The following is a 22,187-nucleotide window of genomic DNA, read 5'->3' as shown; positions in this document are numbered from 1 at the left end:
CTCGTTCTTGAAACATAACTATTTCTACACGATAATACAGTTTGTAATCTACGGAATTAAATTAATATATTATTTAAAACCACAAATTAGATTACCTCTACACAACTGGGTGACCCTCTTTTAAAAGATCTTCACTGCAGAGCAGACATATACGTACCAATCTGGGAGTGTTTTTGATGTAAAAATTTTTTTGTCGGGGAGGAGTTTTCAATTCCCCCTTATATTTTTTCTTCCAAAGACATAGTAGATCAAGTTATATATATATATGTGTGTGTGTGTGTGTGTGTGTGTTGGGAGGGGTTTCCCCCCTTTAAGATATTGCACGCGGCGTGCAAATGACACGCAGAATTAACTGCTCACCCCCTTTCCCCAACAACAGGCGGGTGTCTTGTCACCCCAAAAAACCCCATGGATGGCTGGTAAAGGGAAGGGAGGTGGGTATGACATAAGAGGTTCTGGAAATTTCGGAACGCCAAGTGCTGCTCGGGAAACGAGAGGAAGGGTGGAGGGTGATAAAAATGCGTAAATGGCGGAAGAGCAGGGGTAAGCAAAGTCGTTGGCCGGAAAAGCTCCAAGTGCCTTTTTTTCTTTTTTACACCAGCATCTCGCCTATATTCGAACAGTCAAGAAAATTCTGAATAAAATAAAATATATGTGTACACAAACGCAGCTATATAGTAATAACTGCAGGCCTAAAATAAACGGTTTTCTGATTTATAAGTATAAATGTTTTAACTTATTTATTTTCAAGCCACTATTTCCCAAATACTTTATGAATAGGTACTTTCCATCAGAAATCATTATTGTATATATTACTATTAATATATAGTAATATAATACAATATTAACATAAGACATAATATGCAACTATTAAATAATAATTACTAATATTGACTTATTTCTAATTAGTACAACTTTTAATTTTTATAAAAATAAAAGTCATAATCATATAATTAAAACAATTATTTTTGAAACGAATTTAGGTACTTAAATTAAATACTTTATTATTTCGTAAACGCATTTGACACAGATTTGTTTTCTCCTGTAGAAAACGACATTCAGAGTAATACTTCAAAAACTAACGGTTCGACAACATTTCACAATCTACTGTTTTGGTAGATTCAATTAAAAACGAATCAACTGTGCCAATTTAATAGTGTAGGTATAAATAATAAATTCTTATAGTTACGTACATAAGGATTTTGTGGTAATTCAATCATGTAATAATCTTACGCTGGATGATGTACAATTTTACAACATTGCTGTTTCTGTACCTATTTAAAAAATACCTACTTAATGTTATACTCCGCTCTTGTGATAAACTCACGTTCTTTGGATAAGCTTAAACTGCTTAAAGGTTAATAATTTAGATTATATTTTGAACATATTATAAAACAGTTTATAACTATAAGCACCCAATACCTAAGGATAACTTAGTACTTAACATTCCGTTTTGGGATAAATCATTTCATCTTTTTTCTCGTAAGTCTAATCCATACTATATATAATGAATCTATTTTAAATAGTGATATATTGTATATTATATAAGTATATAACTAGTATTTAAACATTTAAATACTATTAAAAATGTTATGAATATAACATACTTTTATACAGGCACAAGAAAATATAACAAATCTGGACCCCTATAGAGTTAAGTGACAATGAAAAAAAACTTTACGATTATGTTTTTGCACAATAAATGGGAACAATTAAATCGGTCGTGATCCCACGACTCGATGTATAGCGATTTTTGATAGCATTTTATATTGAAACATCAGTTCGAATCCACATATAGGTGTATAACACTACAAAACTATATTATATAGTCGGTATAGAATTATTATTATTATTATTATTATTATTCGCTTTATATGAAACGTGTACAATACAGCGCGAACAAGAGCTATTGGGTTGTCCGAATTCCGAAAAAATATGTATAATGTACCAGGGAGGGAAAAAAATATACATAATAATAATGTGCGGACGGTATATCTGACAATGGTTATTATTATACAGAGCATATACGGCGTGTAATAATATAATAATAAAAATGGCCCGGTGAATAGATGTTTTTGTGTACCGCCGGATTGTGTTAACAAATTTGTAATCCACCTATAATCCCATCGGGTTTTGTAGTAGTCCAGTCTCTTTTTTTTATATATATAAGAACCGTGTAAGCCGCCATTTTACATAACATCTCGTGTAATTATTGTTCAGACAATGTTTTGACAGGTACCCTTGGCTCATGCGATGTCCATTCAAGGGTACGTTAATCGATTGATTTGGACCACTGGTTCATTTCACAACGACGGCGTAGTCTGTAATATATAAGCCACTTCTATTATAATTAATAACAAATTTCATTATCCGTTGACTGTTAATTGTTATATTGATATCAATTTTATGACAAGACTACTACATAATATTATCTATATAACGATATACCTCAATCCCTTCGCATCGATCATTTTTAACCCATTAACTCTATATACCTACGGCCTACCCCTAAATGTATATTGTACATAATATTATAGCTATTTATGAAACATATACATTGTCATAGAATATGATCAATGTACGAATAAGTATTCTTTAAACCGCTTTATGAATTCAGACCGTTTTGTTTAAAAGTATTGTTAGGAAATCTGGATAGGGTGTAACACAATGCTATACTCGATATAGATAATATTGTAAAATAAATTTTAATAAAACAAAAATGTTATTAATTAAACAGCACAGGTGTCTAGCTTAAATTATGATCACGTTCACACAATAAATAAATAAAGTTATCAATAAACATCAACTATAACTATAAAAAAAATTCTCTATTTTACTTACGGAAGTTACTGTTAACTACGTAGATTATAGATGTCACACGATTACACGAACACTAACTTGAAGTTTGAACTCCATATCACAGGGTTATTTCGAAGATAACTGATAAAATATTATTTAATTATAGAATGATGGAATATCAATAAAAAAAAAGATGTACTGATGTACAATATTATAATATATTTTGTGGGTATTCATTTTAGTGATAATGAGAGATCAAATTATAATCACACGTTCGTTGCGGATATGATTTAACTAATGTCATTGTTGAATTGAAACCAACTATTTATAAAAGAACCTAATTCACCTATTATTATTTAGTTGTTAGTTGTTATATACAAATGTTATATACTTACCTAATCAAAACACTTGTCAGAACTATTTTACTTGTATCAAACATTTTTAAGTCTTCGAATTTTACTGTGCAAAGTTGTAGTTTTTGACACGAAAGCAAAATATCCAACCTATTTATTTAAAACAAGAAATAATGTAATTTAATATCAAGTTGTGGTAAACTATATGTCGCTGTTATAAGATCTCACACAACATATTTAATGAATAGTAATAATTATAAAAAAAAAAATCATGAAGAAATTCAATAAATAATTTTACATAAGTAACCTAACCTAACCTGTACACACACCGCATTATCAATAAACAAAATTCTACGTATGCCTATATACTATATAGGTATGTGAAATAGGAACCTATATATTATAGCAATTATAATCAATGATGATCCAAGCTATATAATATATCATGTCCAATGTCTACTTTTAAACACAATCTTCGGTAGAAATAAATAATTTCTGGTTTCAATCCCATAATAGTCAATCATACATAAAGTGTAGTGCTCTTATAATTTATAAAATTATTATTAATTATGTGGGCTTTATAAGGCCTAGATCCGATTAAAATCATATATCTACCTTTAATATATTGAGCTGAAGTGAAAAGTCGATGACTGATCCCTCGAAGACATATAACCAGCGGGTGCCGATAGATAACTCGGTATCAGTGGTGCACACGGGGGTACAAAATGCTTGGCATCATATTAATATGTCATTTCGAGAAATTGATCTATTATTAGCACGACTTCTTCCGAAAATAAAATATGTGAGCGCTATTGCGTCCAGCATACAAATATGACGCCTTGAGTGTACTGGATAAGAGTCGTACCTACCTATATGCGGTTTATGGTATAGATATATTTTTACCTACCTCCGCAGTGTGGAATCGATATTGTGTTTGAAGAAATCGTGACAACAATCGACCGTGTATAGTGAATAATATGTAATATAATTGTCGGATATTGTATATTGTATACACGGATAATATTGTTATGTAGGTACCCACTTGTTTATCGCGTCGGTGCCGTAGACACTCGACACCAGCTGCAGGGTCGTCCAAAACGATTGTGTATAGGTAGTATATATAGGTACAGCGAAAGGATTGACCGATACCGCTCGCTTGGAATCGTTGTATCATTGTATCATATATATAATAAATAATAATGAATGGCAACTGTGCGGGGGCGTTCTGTGGCAGAGTTTGCGACGTGGCGAAACCAGCGCACCTGTTCGTTAAAATCCCCGCCGCCACCGTTCGTTATAATAATACGGTCATATCAATGTGACTGCCGCCGCTTTCTATATATAATATAATAGTGTTACAATTCCAAAACTGTTAAACGTCGTTATATTATATTAGGTACGGATACATTATATTATTACCTATATAGGTTTATAGCCAGATCTTCCTCCTCCTCCTCTTCCTCCTCGTCGTTGTCATCATCTCATCCGCCCCTTAAGCAACGGCAATTCACCGCGCGACGTGTTGTTCGGTCAGACATGAAAGGCAGTTACACAAATGCGGTCGAGTTGTTTGAAGTGTGTATTCCGACGACACGTTATTATATACGGTCAAACGCCGTGCCGCCGTCATCGAAATCATTATTGTACGATACCTATTTTATTGCCTGTATAGTTTATATTTTATAAGCATTATAGGCGAATGCATGTCCTATGATCCAAATAAATATGCAGAAATAGTACTGTAACACTATTCGTAAATATAATACTATCACGTTTTACTTTTAAAATAATTTTTCATTTAATTTATTATATAATGTTTACAATAATACGATATCCTTAAAATTAATGAATTACACTTTTTAAAGTATATAATACATTAAATAGCATGAAAAAACCCTATTTTGGTCAAAGTTATGAACACTTTATATCCGGATATAGACTAAATTTAAATATTAGTTATGTTTTTCATTGACAACATTTTAAGGTTTCTATAATATATTCAGTCATAATCAGCCAAATTATCTTTCAAATACAATATATACACGTGCACGGTAGACATAAAATGGCATATTGCAGTTTTGAATTTATAGCTATTCTATGTAATACCCATATTATATATGCTGCAGATAAGTTCAAATTTTATTTCAAAGACCGTACTTAAATATAAAAACTAGATGACAATTTTCAAATAATATATTGTATCAATAGTACAGACTCGTTTTACTTTTCATACACTTTATGACTATATATTTACACCTATATAACTTTATATAACCATATAACTATATAAGTGACCACGAATGACTGCAGGCTGACCGGTGAACGTTATTTTTTAATCAAAATAAAATATCCCTGCGAGCATCTGCATCAAGCATAATATACAATTGAAAAAGTTTTGAGTGCTGCGGGTTTCTATATATATACCTAGATATGACATTTATACGTACCTATATAAATTGTACGAAATGCAATTTAGAATTTGACGCCTTTCCCGTTGATCGCGTGTAGATATAGGTACATATTCAGCTATATTATACTATGTGTCTATATGTAATATGTATTCTAGATCATGTCCATCATGTGTAATATTATAATAATATAAACATACATCGCTTGTAATCAACGTCAACGTAATGGATGTGCGTCGCGTATCGTGTTTTATGATTATTATTATTATTTTGTTGTTTTTTTTTTTGTTGTTGTTTGTTTTTGTCACGGACGTTATATTATTATATTAATAAACGACGCATACCGCAAAGGGTGGCTGGTCGGACCGTGGAGGGTTGGACGGCCGGACGTCCGGACATCGAGGCGCAAAAAAATATATAAAAGCCACTCGGTCGGCCGCTACGAGGGCCGTCACCGCGGACGGTCAAGCGTTTTCCCCGGGGCGGGCGGACCGCGTACAACGTGTAAACCGCAGCGTAATGATCTGTTTGACCCTCTCGTCCGCGGGGACCGATTACACGATGTTTCCGGCGACGGCGGACGACGACCGCTGCTGCCGTTTAATCGCCGCTTAAAAGCCGTCTACCGAGTGAGCAACAGCGTATTTTAATAAATATATATTATGTATATGTTAATACCTATACAACATAGCACTATATATAGCTGGTATAAGTCGCGGGGTGGTAATGTGGGAAGTTGCACGATATATTTTTATAAAGAATACCTAATATCCTTATAGCCTTATATTATATTTTATAATCTGTAAACATATACCTTGATACTTTCGATAAACGAATTCTGTATGCCGTACTGGCTAATATAGTCAATAGACAACTGTAGGATCGTAGATACCTACTTGCCAATGTGGCTATGTAGGAAGTTGGTGTCACCTATTGAAGATATGAAATAATACGGTGCTGTATTGAGTTCTATATAGTATAGATAAGTACTACCTATACCTGTTGATTCGAATGACATATATGCAAGGTATCATTCTATATACGATTCTACCAAATTATCGACGCAAATCAATCGTCATTTTTGAGCAACCTATAGCAGGGTTAATATATAATATTTGGTATAGATATCTATATGTTAGGTCTAAAATAACTATATAATATATATACATACCAAATTAGCCTAACCATTTGTAATATGTTATTACATGCGCGTGAATGTTAATTCTATGTCGATTATCGTCCACTTATTGATATACTGCAACAGTTCAACATACCTACAAAATATTTTTTTATTATACCTATGTTGCCGTGCCCCGACTGCGATCAAACTGCACACTCCCTTGTGTAAACGCTCCAATTAAGTACTATAATAATATGATGTATTATACACACCACACATAACTCTTAAACCATATGATTTTCTTTGATTTCAGTTGGTAACACTGCTGATTACGATGGTAGGATTATTGCAACGCGTGAATTAGACTTGGGTACGAAAATTAATAATTAACACACTGAATACTATACAATAATAATATACATAATATATGATAAACACAGAATAAAAATTGTACAGAAGTGATGGTCGATTTACTGCTCGACTTTATATATAGAACAAGCTCCCAAACTAACACAGCATTAAGCTTTTATTTCAAACATATATCATATTATGTATACAATTTAAATGTCACTTCTGCTATACTTTTTATCCTGGTTAAAATTATTATATATTATATTTTTAAGTAAACGTTACAGTGTTGCCAACTGTTTACCTCTGGTAGAGCTGAGCGTACTACTGTTGTTAAAAAATTATAATGTCCTATTTACACGATTTTTTTTTAATTTCTTGTAGGGCACAGTGGCGTTAATCAACTTGGCGGAGTTTTCGTTGGTGGCAGACCGTTACCAGACTCGACACGACAGAAGATCGTCGAACTAGCCCATTCTGGAGCCAGACCCTGTGACATATCGAGAATCCTACAGGTATCCAATGGATGCGTGTCAAAAATCTTAGGAAGGCAAGTATTATTTTAAATTGTATCCATATTACCTAAATTACATTATAAAACAACATAGTTTAGGGACACTAAAATGCAAAAAGGTACTCGTATATAATACATATAATATTACACAGGTACAATAGGTATATGTCATATTTTAACATTAAATGTCTCTCAAAACATAGAGCTTAAAAGTCAAATGATAAAACTAATATAAAATCCTATATGTACTATTTTACCTAATAATACGTCCTTAATTACATAAACTATTTAGCATTGATTTTAAATGAAAAATTTTATTTTATTTTAACACAATAATAAAGTGTAATCTATATTTACGAATCGGTTATCATTCATAATATTAGTTGAATAAAACTATAGATACATATTATTATGAATCAGCTGTAAAAATTTCAATGGATTCTATAAAAATATGTTATCAAATGTTTGAAAAATATCCATACGACACCACAATCAACAAAATACTATGATGATATTATTTATATGATTGCGAATATAACATAATATTAATTATTAACTATTATTGATTATAATATAATATTAAAACCGTTAATTATATATTTCTATTACAGGTATTACGAGACCGGCTCTATCAGGCCCAGAGCGATTGGTGGTTCGAAGCCCAGGGTAGCTACAGCTGAAGTGGTGTCTAAGATATCTCAATACAAACGCGAATGTCCGTCCATATTCGCTTGGGAAATTCGTGATCGGCTGCTACAAGAAGGCGTGTGTTCTAACGACAACATACCTAGCGTGAGTAAATTGTTCAAAATCGGCCAAATTTACGTCGAAATAATTACTCTGAAACTTTAATTGAACCGTGATAGCCCCCATTTATTTGACAATCACATATATATTATATATATATTATGAGCGCGCGTTGTTATTAATATTAAATATCTAGATAAATATATTATGTGGTACACCTATCAAACAATCCACGAGCAGACCATTTCCGCGGTTGTAACATGGTTGCCCTTCAACAATATTATACTTTTAAATTTACAGATGAAAAAATGCTTTTGTTGGTTGGTCAGAACAAATACGGAGTACCTATAATAATGTTATGTCGATTTTAAATCCTATTAAAATATATATATTATATACACGTAATATTTTTTGAGTTTGACGTGTGCGTGGGTGTGACCGCGGCCTCGGCGGTGGTGACCGAGGAAAGGGAGACACAAATCAGATTTCTTACGCATCACCGGATCGCGCCTCTCCCAATCAATGTCAACAACGCGCGTCGCCGCCGATCGTGTGTTTTACACACGCACGCGGCACGCCGTACCTATTTACGAAAGAAAAAAAACAAACAAAAGAATACAAATCGAGTATATACACTGCGTAATACCTACATCGTATTTGAAAAATCATTTTTCTCCCCCGCCATCCAATATATTATACTATATTTACATAACATCACATCAAAGACGCAATTTGTTTTATTTTTACATTTAAATTACGATTATTTGCGCAACCGATTTAAAACATTTACCAAAATCTAAATACTAACATAATCATACTGTATCTTATTGTGATTTATCGTAGAATATTTCAGAGCATGTAGATTGTAGGTAGGTTACGACTACTTGCTATATGGAATACCGAGTATATTTCAAGAATATGTTATAAGTAATAAATATACCTATACCCAAGAATACAAGATCAACATCATTTAATGACGTTTGTTTTTTTTCTTAATTTTTCCAATTTCATACACTTTTTTCATAAATTTTCTTTTTTTCCTACTGTAATACTGCAGTACGAATGACTATTAGGTATATAGTTGTATGAAATGTTAGTTGATTAGGTATACCAGAAAACATTAAAAAAGAAACATTTTCCCAAAAAATATACTTTTTACCATTTTTTTCAAACTTTTCAAACTTTTACTAATAAAAATATGTATTTTTAATTCTTTATTGCAAAGTGAAACTTTTTTTACAGTTCTTCGATGTATATATGATCAAAATTTGTACGATTAACTTATGAGTTATAAGTAGGTATTCTAAGTTTTTATCAGTGGAGTGGAGCGGTACAGACATACTACTCAAAATGTCTGCCCACTACTCTAGTCATCTAACCCTTAAAGTTTAAATACTTATAACTAATAAGCTACATGTCCGAAAATCGATATTTATATAGATCGAAATATTCCGAATATTATTCTACTCCAAACTTTGAAATTAAAAATATATGCTGTCATTCAAAAGAGTAAAAACTTAAAAAATTATATCGATAAGTGATAACTATACATTTTTTCCAAAATGTTTTTGATAGTAACCATTAGAAATTAAGAAACAACACAACACCTTCATTTGACATTTAAAGCCGTTTCAGTGTGAAACATTTTCCGATGTTTTTCAGTACTTACCTACCTTCCGAATAAAATGTTTTGGTGTTTTTTCATGAGAAATTTAGAAACTGCTGTCTCCTTAATTAAATTATTAAATTATTAAATTATTCATTACTACGGACTAAAGAGTTTAAATGTGATAAAAATGCATTTTTTTTCAATAAAATGTTTAAACATTGCATTTGTTTCTTTTATTTGTTGTAATATGACATATTAAAATACAATCGTCTCGACCGTAAAGAAGAAAATAAAAATGTAATATATTAATATGTACATTATCATCTAGTCAAAATCGTTGACGCCAACATCAATGCTCGGAAAACAATTTCAATTATTAAACAATATGTAATATTAGATTATTAGATTACACATTTATACACACTATGGGAATTAAAATAAAAGGCCACCACATTATAAAAGTTGCGCAGGTACCTGAAGTATTATACATATAGTGTATACAATAAACTTATATACATATGTGCATAAATACATGCATATTATATTTTATACTTATAACATAAATTAAATGTTTCTTAAGATATCAGGGGTGTTCAGTGTACTACATAGACTATAGAGTACACACCATGCATACCGTGCACACTGAAAAAGTATGTAACCATTATGCATATAGCATTATTGCTTTAATAAGTGTAGGATTATCAATTATTATACAAATATCATGAATTATCTACAATTCGACGAGTAGGCGCTTAAACTTAAAAAATCGTAAAATTACTAGTATAATATTTCTCAACGCTATTTAATACTTGAATATGTGAAAATATGACCCACTTTTTCTTTTAAAAAGTATTTATTTCATTTACCTACAACAATTTTCTCTTGTTTTAAATTGTTGAATAATTTACCTGTATTATACTCTGATAATTGATGCATTCAAAATTCAAAGCCATTTATAATATGTGTGCCTACTTTTTGTTCCAAATGATTACTGATGTGACTGCCTATCATTTTTTATTATTTATTAATTCATATAATTATATATAACTATATATAGTTATTATTATCATAAGTCAAACAGATTTAGCATAAAAAGATACAGCGTAAAATATTTAAAATCAGATCTATCCTGTATCCAGATCCCAGAACGATACAGCCAAATCCTCTGCTACAGACTTAACCACTAATCACTGCGTTGGTAATCCACCTCGCCGCCCAAAAAGCTGACGATGCCTCATCAGTCATCTTAATTTAACGTTATATAATTATGTAAATCGACTTCCGGAATTCCATTACAGGAATGTTTTTCTTCTCTGGCGTGAGCCTTAGTTAACTTATATAGTATACAGTCGACTCTCGATAATTCGAAACTTTCAATTTGCATAGTAGGTAGGTACAATATTTATTATTCATGTATATTTTTCTCGGTTAAAAGAAAAAATATTGAATTACTAATATTTCTTAGACCCTCAAACTACAACCGACCGCGTACCTATATTGTCCACAGTAATATAACATTTAGGCCCACACAAAACCCGCCGTCAAACGTGCAACGACGACGACGTCGACGAGAATATAATAAAATAATAATATTATACAAGCGCGGTGAGACGAGGGCAACGGCGGGCAAAACAACGCCGACGCGCCACCGCTTTCCCATCGTCGCGAGTGTATACTGTACACCGTGGCTAGCAGGACGGGCGGTAACGCATATTTTCCACGCCTCGGCAGCTCCCCGAACAAACAAGTCAGCCCGCCTTAACGTCACGGCCGCCGCCGCCGCCGTCGCACACCGCACGCAGCACCTCATCGTCGCGTCCCCGGGGCACGTTTAATAAGCAACAGCAGCAGTCGTCCGACGACGAGTGTGTATACTTTAGATAATTTAATAATATTATGTTTATTGTAACACTATAATATTATTGTGCAAGAGCAAAAACAATTTTTCCGGACAAATAATAATATTATTGTTGCATTTTCTTTAAAAATCTATTACTTACGATTTTTCCTCGATGTTATCCATCGCTGACAATTATGTCGTTCTTACATTGACATTAACAATAACTGCAGTAAACGCACCGAACGTTTCTCAAACATATACATACGGGAATGGATGTATAATAGGTTTATATTGAATTCGCCAGCTTTTAACGAACATTACGACAGTGCTGCAGTTTGCTGCGGAAATGGATCGAAAACAATAATATTATATTTTCACATAGCCGCGCACACACGCACATAATAATATTGTATTCCGAAAACCTCAACAGATCAAAGAAATTATCGCCCGGTTTCGCATATAACGTATTCGCGGTGGACTTCATACAAATCTCCGCTCGTCAACAAACCGTCAATCGCGCGCGGACTATGTACGAAACGGTGTCGGCAAATCCGTCTCATAAACGGCCGTATTCCTACGGTTCACCCCCCATTACACGTATATTATTGTGATGTAAAGCGATTTTAATTGTCCGTTTCCCCCGATTTGTGGGAATTCGAAAATATTTTGACATTTCTACTTCCTGGAAGCGCAGTGCGTCCGATTTCTCACACGCGTATGTGTATACATATAATATGTGTGTAAATATTGCTGCAGCAGCAGTGTACACAAACACACACGTCTACGATCGGGTCCACCAGACGCGAACATAATAATAAATAATATATAATAATATAATGCGTAAAGGAACAAAAAAATAATAATAATAAATATTATCCCCGTTTTCAAAATAATGTATAAATACACACATATACACCTATATATAGATGCGTGCTGCAGAGAGCAATTACAAATGTCTTTTATGCCGGTGAACTCCGGGAGTCATTTGTTCCACAGCGTGTCCATTGTTCGACTGTTATGTCGCTGATGATGGAGAGAGATAATGTCCCTTTTTGAATAGCGAACTATTGTTTTTTTTCCTCCTGTACAAAAATAAAAATAGGAAAAAATTCTTTTTTCTTTTTCCCGATTTTTTTTTTTTTTTTGTAGTCGTTTCAGTGTTTTAATTTCCTACTGAGAAAGTATTATGCAGCATACATTTTTCCCGTATCGTGAATTCAAATCCAATCAGATATAGAACAATCCCTACAGCATATATATATATTGCGAAGATGACGAAGACATTCCGACTGTCCCTTTCCATCCCATCGAGTCCCTTCTGCAATGATCCAAATGCCAAAGATTATCCCAAATTGACATTTATATTTTAAATGAGAAAAACAATAAACGGTGCTCAATAGGGTTGTGTGTTTTCCAATGTAAGTTTTCATCATACATCGACATACCAACTTACCATTATTAATAACACAGACTTTCATTGCATAAATATTATTATTATTTTAATATTTTAATTTCCGTCTAGATATTTGAAACGTACTTACTATAAAATGTTGACCCTGAAACTGAAATTAATCTTCATTAATTATTTTTTTTTTTTTTTTATTGATCTTAAGCTTCGGCAACTGAGGCCATTAGCTGTAGTAGGATTTGTATTGTAGGTTTGTTTGTATTGTATATTTTGGGACGGTAGGGGGGAACACGTGTGTGTTTGTTTTTGGCAGAATTTCGAATGGGGCCCCCTTAGGTTTCTGCCATGCCCCAGGGGTGGGGGATGGCAGCACTTGTTCTCCGGTCACCGCGACTTGTCCGGAGAAATTGTTCTCACTTATAATGAGAACAATAATTTATTTAAAATTATTTATAATTTTCACTTATTTTATCACTATACTTTATAGTTTAAAATAACTAAAATAACATATCGAAATTTAATTTTCACCTAGTTTATGGCTTATTATATTTTTTTTATTTAAGAAACTTAAACAGGTATTAAATACACTGCAGTATATTACACAACGAATACATTTAATAATCGTTACATATTTGATATTTGTTACACATTTGCATCATATTATTATAATTATTAATGTATTATTGTTTTGTGGATTTTCTCACATTTTAGGTTTTAATGTATTATATTTTCATATATTATCCTTGATTGTGTCTGCAGCTGGTTTATTGCAAAATTCGTTACCAATACTAGTACAACATGAATTGTTAAATGTATAAAAACATTTATTTACCCAAACCCTATTTCCAGTGTAGTGACTTAACGCATCGTATGAATACATAAATTTACATTAAATAAGGGACTCAAGATTGAGTTTTAAATTAATAAAAACTCTCAAAAATGTGCACTACTTATCACGTTTATACAGAGAAATATATATAGAGGCTTACTTCTGCGTGGACTCTAGCCTATATCATAAAACTTAAAAACTAATCAAAATCAAGTATTAAAATGTTTAATTAATAACTCATATACGAGTGTACTTCATATTATTTTATAAGTTATTTCAAAAACAAATCACATAATTAAACAGTATAAATTAAAATAGCGTGTTTCTATGTATGATAATGGATACGTATTTCAAAGTTTACGTGGCGGACGTATTAAAATATTTTATTTACAATTTCAGGGGGGGGGGTTGTATGTATATTATTATTTACACGTTTTTAGAAAAATCCTGATGATTGATTATGCGTACGACTGGTACGCGGTACCTATCTATAATAGATGTTAATATGTTATAATATAGGTACCTATGTACCTTACTAGCTGAATTATGGCGTAGTTCAGTGTATTTTACGCACAGAGTGGCTTAGTATAACACGAATAATATCAAACGCGGAAAAAGAAAAATCTATTTTATATAATACGGAGAAAGCGAGAGACGGAGTAGAGAGAAAAAATCAGAAACCGACGGCAACGCGCCGTGTACTCTGTGTGTGTGTGTGTGTGTGTGTGTGTGTGTGTGTGTGTGTGTGTATATATATAGTATGTATATCGTGTGTATATATATATATATATATATATATGATTGTGCAGATATAAAAACGGGAGGGAATGCGTAATCAAAGTGTGAAAAACCCCAAAGTTTTTCCGGCGTCAACGGCGACATTAGGCGACACCCTTCGGGACAGCGCGCGTATATATATACATCTACGGGGTGTTGTACGTGCAAGTCAGAGAGAAAGAGAGAGAGAGAGAGAGAGAGAGAGAGAGAGCTCCGACAAACAAAACTCATGCATTATGGATTCGTCGGCCGCGCGACACATCAAGACTCGCGCAAAACCCTTCGACTCGAAGCCGCCGCCGTGATACGCGCGAGTCTCTCTTTCTCTCACACTCACACACACACACACACACACGCACAAGCTATATGTATCGTGTCAATATATATATATATAACGGCGCGGCTCGGTGCTGCCGATTTATAATATAAATGCGTGTGTGCGTACTCGCCCTGCCACTTTTGTACGGACCCTGCGCCGTATAAATCGTCTGGGTAGAAATGAAGAAAAAATATAACCGCGACGACAATACAATCGACGGCTGCGGAAATGTATTCCGGTCGGAAATTCGTGGTTATATACTTCGCCACGACCGGCACAAAGGACCTCCGCCTCCGCCGCGGTCGCCGCCACGCAGAGAAAAAATACCAAGCATACTATACACATAGATACAGAGGAATAAAAAATAGGATTTATGGTTGAATGTAGTATATTTTTTATATATTAATATATATATATTATATTTTATATATATATACACACCGAATGACGATGGCGGTCGGTCCCTGGGTGTCGGGCGCGCGCGCAAGACAATGGCGACGCCAGTCTGAGCGCATTAAATTGATTGGAAATTATTTTTTGACAATTTTCGGAATCATTATGGTTCGCCCACTCATCTGCTGCAGCTATAGATAGCCGCACTACAGGAACACCGCTGTTCGAACATCGCACGTTTTGCAGAGTGTTTGACGTGTATGTCGCGTCGAGCTGAATTGCCAAAAAAAATATATCAATAATTCACCAGTCACATCACTCGTATATACATATACACCAAATCATATATATATATACCAATAACTGGCTATCATATATAGTCATTTTAACTTTGTGTTACATTATTGGCTGAGAATGAATTCGATTTTAGTGTTCTTATACAATATAGGATTATAAGATTATATTACATAATCCTCGTCAGACATAAACGTGGCCAACAGCTTAAATAATAAATGGCATTGTGCAATGTACATACTATTAAACTTAATAACGCAATAATATCGAATATTAAACTTCCTTCTTATTAGCTACCTATACATATTATAATATGATAATGACATGCATGTAATTAAATTGTAAATATGCAATAATGAACATTTGAGATCATAAGCGTTTTCGACGTCTAAAAAACTAACACAGTGCAGATTCGTGCAGATTTGAGCGGTTTTACGATAAAATCCTATAGGCTCAAGGTTCGTGTAGGTAAGGTACTCCGTATGAGCTTTTTATCATGAAACTCGTGAAACGTAGACAATATATATATTTTATACAGGGTTACCCAAATTGTGCATTACAAATTTAGAGGACATTCCGCATGAGGAGAAACAAATTAATTTATGATGTGATCCTCCGCTTATTTCTTAACGAAAAATTTGCAAGACGATCCCGCCGTATGCGCCTACACAGTGCCTACATTATTAATATACACACATATATATATATATATATATATATGTATATATGTATATATGACAGTGATGTAAAAATATTATAAATAATTCAGTAATTCACGATCTTTATTAATCCGTATACAGGTGTCTTCAATCAACCGCGTGTTACGCAATTTGGCGGCGCAAAAGGACCAGCAAACACCGGCGTCCGTGTCGCCGACTTGCAGCAGCACGGACGCCGTGTACGACAAGCTGAGACTGTTGAACGGTCAGGCGGCGGCGGCCGGCTCATGGCCCAGACCCAATCCTTGGTGAGTATTATTATGATAATAATAATAATAATAATAATAATATATGTATAATATTGTGTTATATTATATATACGCACGTATATAATATAATATACGAGTATGTATAGTGTATACACTATATATATATATATATATATATACATAGGTGATCGTGCGGATGACCGCACACGCGTTTACGTGTCATCAATAATGATAGTAATGTACTTTATACTGACGCGCACTGTCGTTATTTGTTTTGTCTTTTATTTGTATATATATAGGTACCCACCAGCATCTGGCGATAACCCGTTCGGTCCGCTGCAACCGACCGGCCGACTGAGTCCGAACGCCGCCAATTGTACCGTCTTGCCCGACATACTCGACAAAAAAGGTAAAACGTCAACGATATTTATGATGTGTACATTTAGTAGCATTAAACTGTTGTGCTTTAATTAGTTTTCTTTCATGAGTGCTTTTACTTATAAAGTTTATACGCGTATAGACACGCCGACAATAGGATTTTCATAAAAAATTATATTTATGAATTTATAATACATAATATAGTATTGCATATTATAATAATGCATTTATAATGGTTATCCAGTGCAGTCTAAGAATCCAACACTGTCGTATTAACATGTATAATATGCAGCTGCTACATCGAGATACAATAATACAATAATAATACTGCCACTATTTTACTTAATACTAATAAAATATGATAATGACGTATTACTCAAATAAAACAATGATTATATTGTGCGTAACATAATATTATGATGGCATAAATAAAATATATAAAATACACCTAAATTGTGTATTTCTTCGTCTGAAATTGTATTCAAAAATCATGTTTTCAAATAATAATAATATCATTGTACGCAATAAAAATAATTAACCGCAAAAAAAAACTAAATAATAATTATACGACAATACGACATTACTTAAAAATCTGCGAAAACAATTTAATACATCATGTTCATTTATTCTACATTCACGGCTATTATGGTCGTGTACGTAGGTACATGATACATAATACATATTATTATATATCATGTACTTACAATCGCAGTGTATGTTAATTAAACCACAACGACTCGTCCACGAGTTCATACATATTGATAAAACAATTTTAAATGATTTTTGTTATAGAACAGGCCAGCAGTAGGTACTTAAATAGTATATACGTGCCTATGGCTAATGCATACATATATATATATAGTAAACAGGAATCTTCATTTCACCATATCCTGTGGGCGGGGTCACTGCGATGATAATATTGGGGTTATACAAGGGGGCTACCGACGCACGCCACCGTGCCTTTCTATGTACGTAAAATTCCCCAGTCGGTATTTATTTTTTTTGTTTTTTATTTTTATTCTACTCGGCTCACGCGCGCATATATGGATATGCGCACGCGGTTGGTTTGGATATATTAAAAAAAAAAAAGAACCTATACCGGCTCCACAGTGAAACAAGAAAATATTGTATCAAAGCGAAAACGGAACCGTGGACGGGCAGAGGGGTTATTATATTTAGATAAAGGGATCGCCGGCGGACGGGTGTGCGGTAGTATTACCGCAAAAAGGGTTTTCGGGCTCCTCCAAACGGTAACCATATTAAATTTTGCTATAGCGCGGAATTCCGGTTTCAGCGTCGAAACAATATGCGTACGTATATATACGCTGCAAATAAACGGCGGAATGCCAGCAGCCGGGCGGCCATTGCGCACCACGGCAGCGGTGGCGCCCCGAAATTTTGCACATATATATATATATATATACGTAATATAAGAGAGATAATGTTACAAGCTCGAAATAATATCTTGCCACGTGTACGAGATACATATTGTATTATTTTATTATAATAATATAAATATATATAATATCGTTATTACTATATACACCCTATGCTTTCGGGAAACGTTTTGAAAAATGCCTGCAGACATTACAAATTATATTATATTAAACATTTAAAACTATTCCATAACTTTGTTCTGTGTAATGTTAACAAAATATAGGTATTATGTGTGTAAACACATGAATTCGAAAATAAAATATTATACTTTATAGACAGCTTATTTATATTGAAAAATACCCACTATACCACAATATATAACACAGTCTTAGAAACAATTACAACTATGAAAGTCCTTGCAAGTTGCAATTTACTTGTATTTAAGTAATCAGACAAAAAACAAATCTATCTAGAATTTACAGTTCACATATAATTTAAATTCACTCCCTCTGAACTGGCTCAAAAATAGTGATAGGTATATTTAAATTATTCATTAATTGTTCATGTGACTATATATACAACCATCGATGTGGTATTCTGTAGAGTCATGTTTAGAGCGTGTAAAGCACCCTTAACTACGTTAAGTTACTGAGTCCTCATGCGTGAAATAGGTATAGTGGTATAGCCGGTATAGGTATATAGTTGTATATTTTGTTAAACCATACAATATTATATACATATACGTGATAAACTTATTATTAGGTACAAAATACAAACATAAATACTTCAAAACTATCGAAGCGCAATAGTGGTAGCCAGTAGGTAATATTTCAAAAAGGAAAAAAAATATTTGAAAAGTTGTTATATCAACTATACGCCGGTCGAGAGCAGATAGAATCCTTATAAAGTATATATTTATTATTTACTTGTATACGTCTTATACATATTTACCAGTATATATAGGCGCAAGGTGTGGGTATACCTACGTATAACATAATATACCTACTGGTATTGTATAGCCACATATGGGCATATAATATATATAGGTATAAGGTAGGTTATGGCGTAGGTATATATTATGTATATATTATATTTTACACCGTGCAGGTAACTATACACTAAGGTGCTTTGCGGCACAGGCCATTTTGATTGCGCGTGATGTATCTTATTTTTCTCGTTGTTCGCGGCGGTAAATAACACGCGGATGAATATAAAGACCGGGTGCTCACGTCCGTGTATGTATACATTATATCGAATAATATATTATGAATATAACGTATATTATGTACATAATATAGCCACCGTGTTATATTATATTAATATGCGGACCCCGCGGTATTGAATTGACGACGCGGTCTATCCTTCTCTCCCTCCGTGTATACCTCCGAAACTCTCACTCTGGCATATGCACTTATGTATTTTCAAAAACCCACCGACGTCCATTTAGCCGTAAATAATTTGCTTTGAGCCCTTCGCATGACGTGCGTGTGCCGCGCGCAGCTGAACGAATGACGTGTTATCATCGCGGTCCTTCGTCGGTTTCACGCACCTCCTTTCTTATGTACTTATTATATATTATATAAAAAAAAAAAACATAGCGAATGTCATTTGTATTATTAGGTATTATTCTCGGTAAAAAAATGTAAAACTTTAAAATATGCGAATGCAAAAACGCACGTGAGCTATAACGCTGGCGTGTAACCTGCATATAATATATCAATCTTCATTTTACCCAAAAATCATATTGAATTAATATTTATTGTAAAGGGGATCCGTGCCACTATAGGATTTCGATACGGTTTGTATTTCAAAAGGTATATAAATACACGTGTAAACGTGTTATGAGATACACTAATACCGGTATTTAGTAATATTGTGGTATTTAATTAAATCCTGCATGGGGATTACTACTGCAGCAAAGTTTGAAAATGCGATCATGCTTAACGCATTGAACCGTTATTACTCGTAATTTTTTGTGTTAGGTTCGGAATTTAGTATTATAGCTTTCAGTGCTTCCCCGTATAAAGTCTTTCATACACATTGACATTATCCCAAACTTTTGTAGAATGGGTATAGTATAGACATTTATTAAATTGTATACTACTAATTATAATATATAATATTCCAACAAGATTTTACCATTCCAAACTTAGGCCTCAGACGTATAAATTATATACTAAATACACATTACAGATTAAACACACTTATACATGGCCGTGGTTAAATATTTATACATACTAAAAAAACTGTTAAACACCCATACGTTTGTTCATTCATAATTAGTGAAATTATATATTCTAATAACTTCAACATTTGTAAAAAAAATAACTTTACAATTCTTAACATTTTAATAATTGTATATTGTTTAATTTCAAATAATAGTGTTGAATTCAAATAAAAATTATTTTATTTTATTGTTTAAATCATTGTTCAATGTTGAAAGATAACAATAAAAAGCATTACCCACGTTATATTTTTTTATTTAAATTTATATTAGTTTTTTAATGCTATTAAACACTACAATAAAAAATGAGTGGTCAAATTATTATTGTATTCGACGCCAATAACAATAACAAAACCCTCAAGCTAATTACTAAATTACCTAAGAAAATCCATAAATAAACTATAGAAACAATTCAATTAACAATTTTGATTAAACAAGAATATTTTAAGAAAATAATAATATATACCCTATATGCATTTACATGCTCAAAATCTCATACATGCAAAAACAAATACATAGGTTGACAGCACTAGTAAAATAATTTAAAAATATTTTAGTAGAGTTTTAACATTAGTTTCTATGAATTTTACAGTACATAAAACATTCACCTAAAGTACCAAAAAACACATGGGAATTCACTAATTAAAGTAATTATTGTAAAAATATTAATTGTACACATGTATTATAATACTATAATACTAAAATTCAGCATTTAAAATCTTTCATATAACGTGATATATTAAAAAGGGTTTGTTACTTCAACAAATCAGTAGTCTGTTAAAGTTTATAAAGCGTGTTTATGAACCAAGGAATTACTGTTCTTAGCATTTACTTGAGATTTTATAGCTGAAGAGATAATTGTGTTCTGACGTGTTTATTCGCAAACTTTAATAATATCAACAACAGCTCATGTTTTTAATAACGGAAACTTTGGTAGTCAACAACTTTTAGTGACGATTTAAGTTGATTAGACTTAACTATACTTAAAAAAAATATAAACCACCTAACATAATTCTAGTCTACATCAATAGCAGGTTTTCGTCCCACACTTTTAACGATTAATTATAAATTATATTATGCCAATATAAATTAAACTTGTACGTACTTTTAATTATATTTAATTTTGAATCTAATATTTAGTAGTACTTAGTGCTTACTTAAAAGGTGTATCGCCTTGGTTAGTACCTCCAACTCCTAAAATATCACTTATCACTTATTAGACAAATTTTAAGTCATGCTTACTGATATAGTAATTAAATTAAGTAAGAAAATATATGATTGACAAACAATAATTATTAAACTTTAATAGCGTAGTACCTTCAGATATATATGTATGCAATAGGAGGTCTACATGCAACCAAAAGTATAGGCAAATGAATCATAGGTCACGTAAAATACGCACGATAGAAATACGGAAATAGTAAACTCTGCAATGTTATGACTATGTAGCATATTTTGTAGACTTCGATAAACCTCGCTACCGACATCCTCGGAAGTAAATTTACATAATCACCTTGTACAT

At 32.7% G+C, this 22,187-nt stretch overlaps 1 protein-coding gene across 3 annotated transcripts in view; it reads left to right on the top strand.

Moving 5' to 3' along the window:
- LOC111037787 (paired box protein Pax-6-like) overlaps window positions 1–22,187 on the top strand; it is a 48,234-nt gene that overhangs the window by 10,112 nt on the left and 15,935 nt on the right. For 2 of the 3 annotated variants that reach the window (XM_022320547.1, XM_022320548.1), the window contains exons 3-7: window positions 6,994–7,050; window positions 7,413–7,578; window positions 8,154–8,334; window positions 16,559–16,725; window positions 16,986–17,095. In XM_022320547.1, coding sequence (XP_022176239.1) covers window positions 6,994–7,050; window positions 7,413–7,578; window positions 8,154–8,334; window positions 16,559–16,725; window positions 16,986–17,095 — 681 coding nt within the window. The remainder of the gene's footprint in view (window positions 1–6,993; window positions 7,051–7,412; window positions 7,579–8,153; window positions 8,335–16,558; window positions 16,726–16,985; window positions 17,096–22,187) is intronic. The other variant, XM_022320549.1, reaches the window with a different exon arrangement.

This window comes from Myzus persicae, unplaced genomic scaffold, assembly GCF_001856785.1.
Source record: "Myzus persicae strain clone G006 unplaced genomic scaffold, MPER_G0061.0, whole genome shotgun sequence".
In the NCBI taxonomy this organism is placed as follows: domain Eukaryota; kingdom Metazoa; phylum Arthropoda; class Insecta; order Hemiptera; family Aphididae; genus Myzus; species Myzus persicae.
Note: the sequence above shows the minus strand (reverse complement) of the source record. Positions and strands in the feature narration are given on the sequence as shown.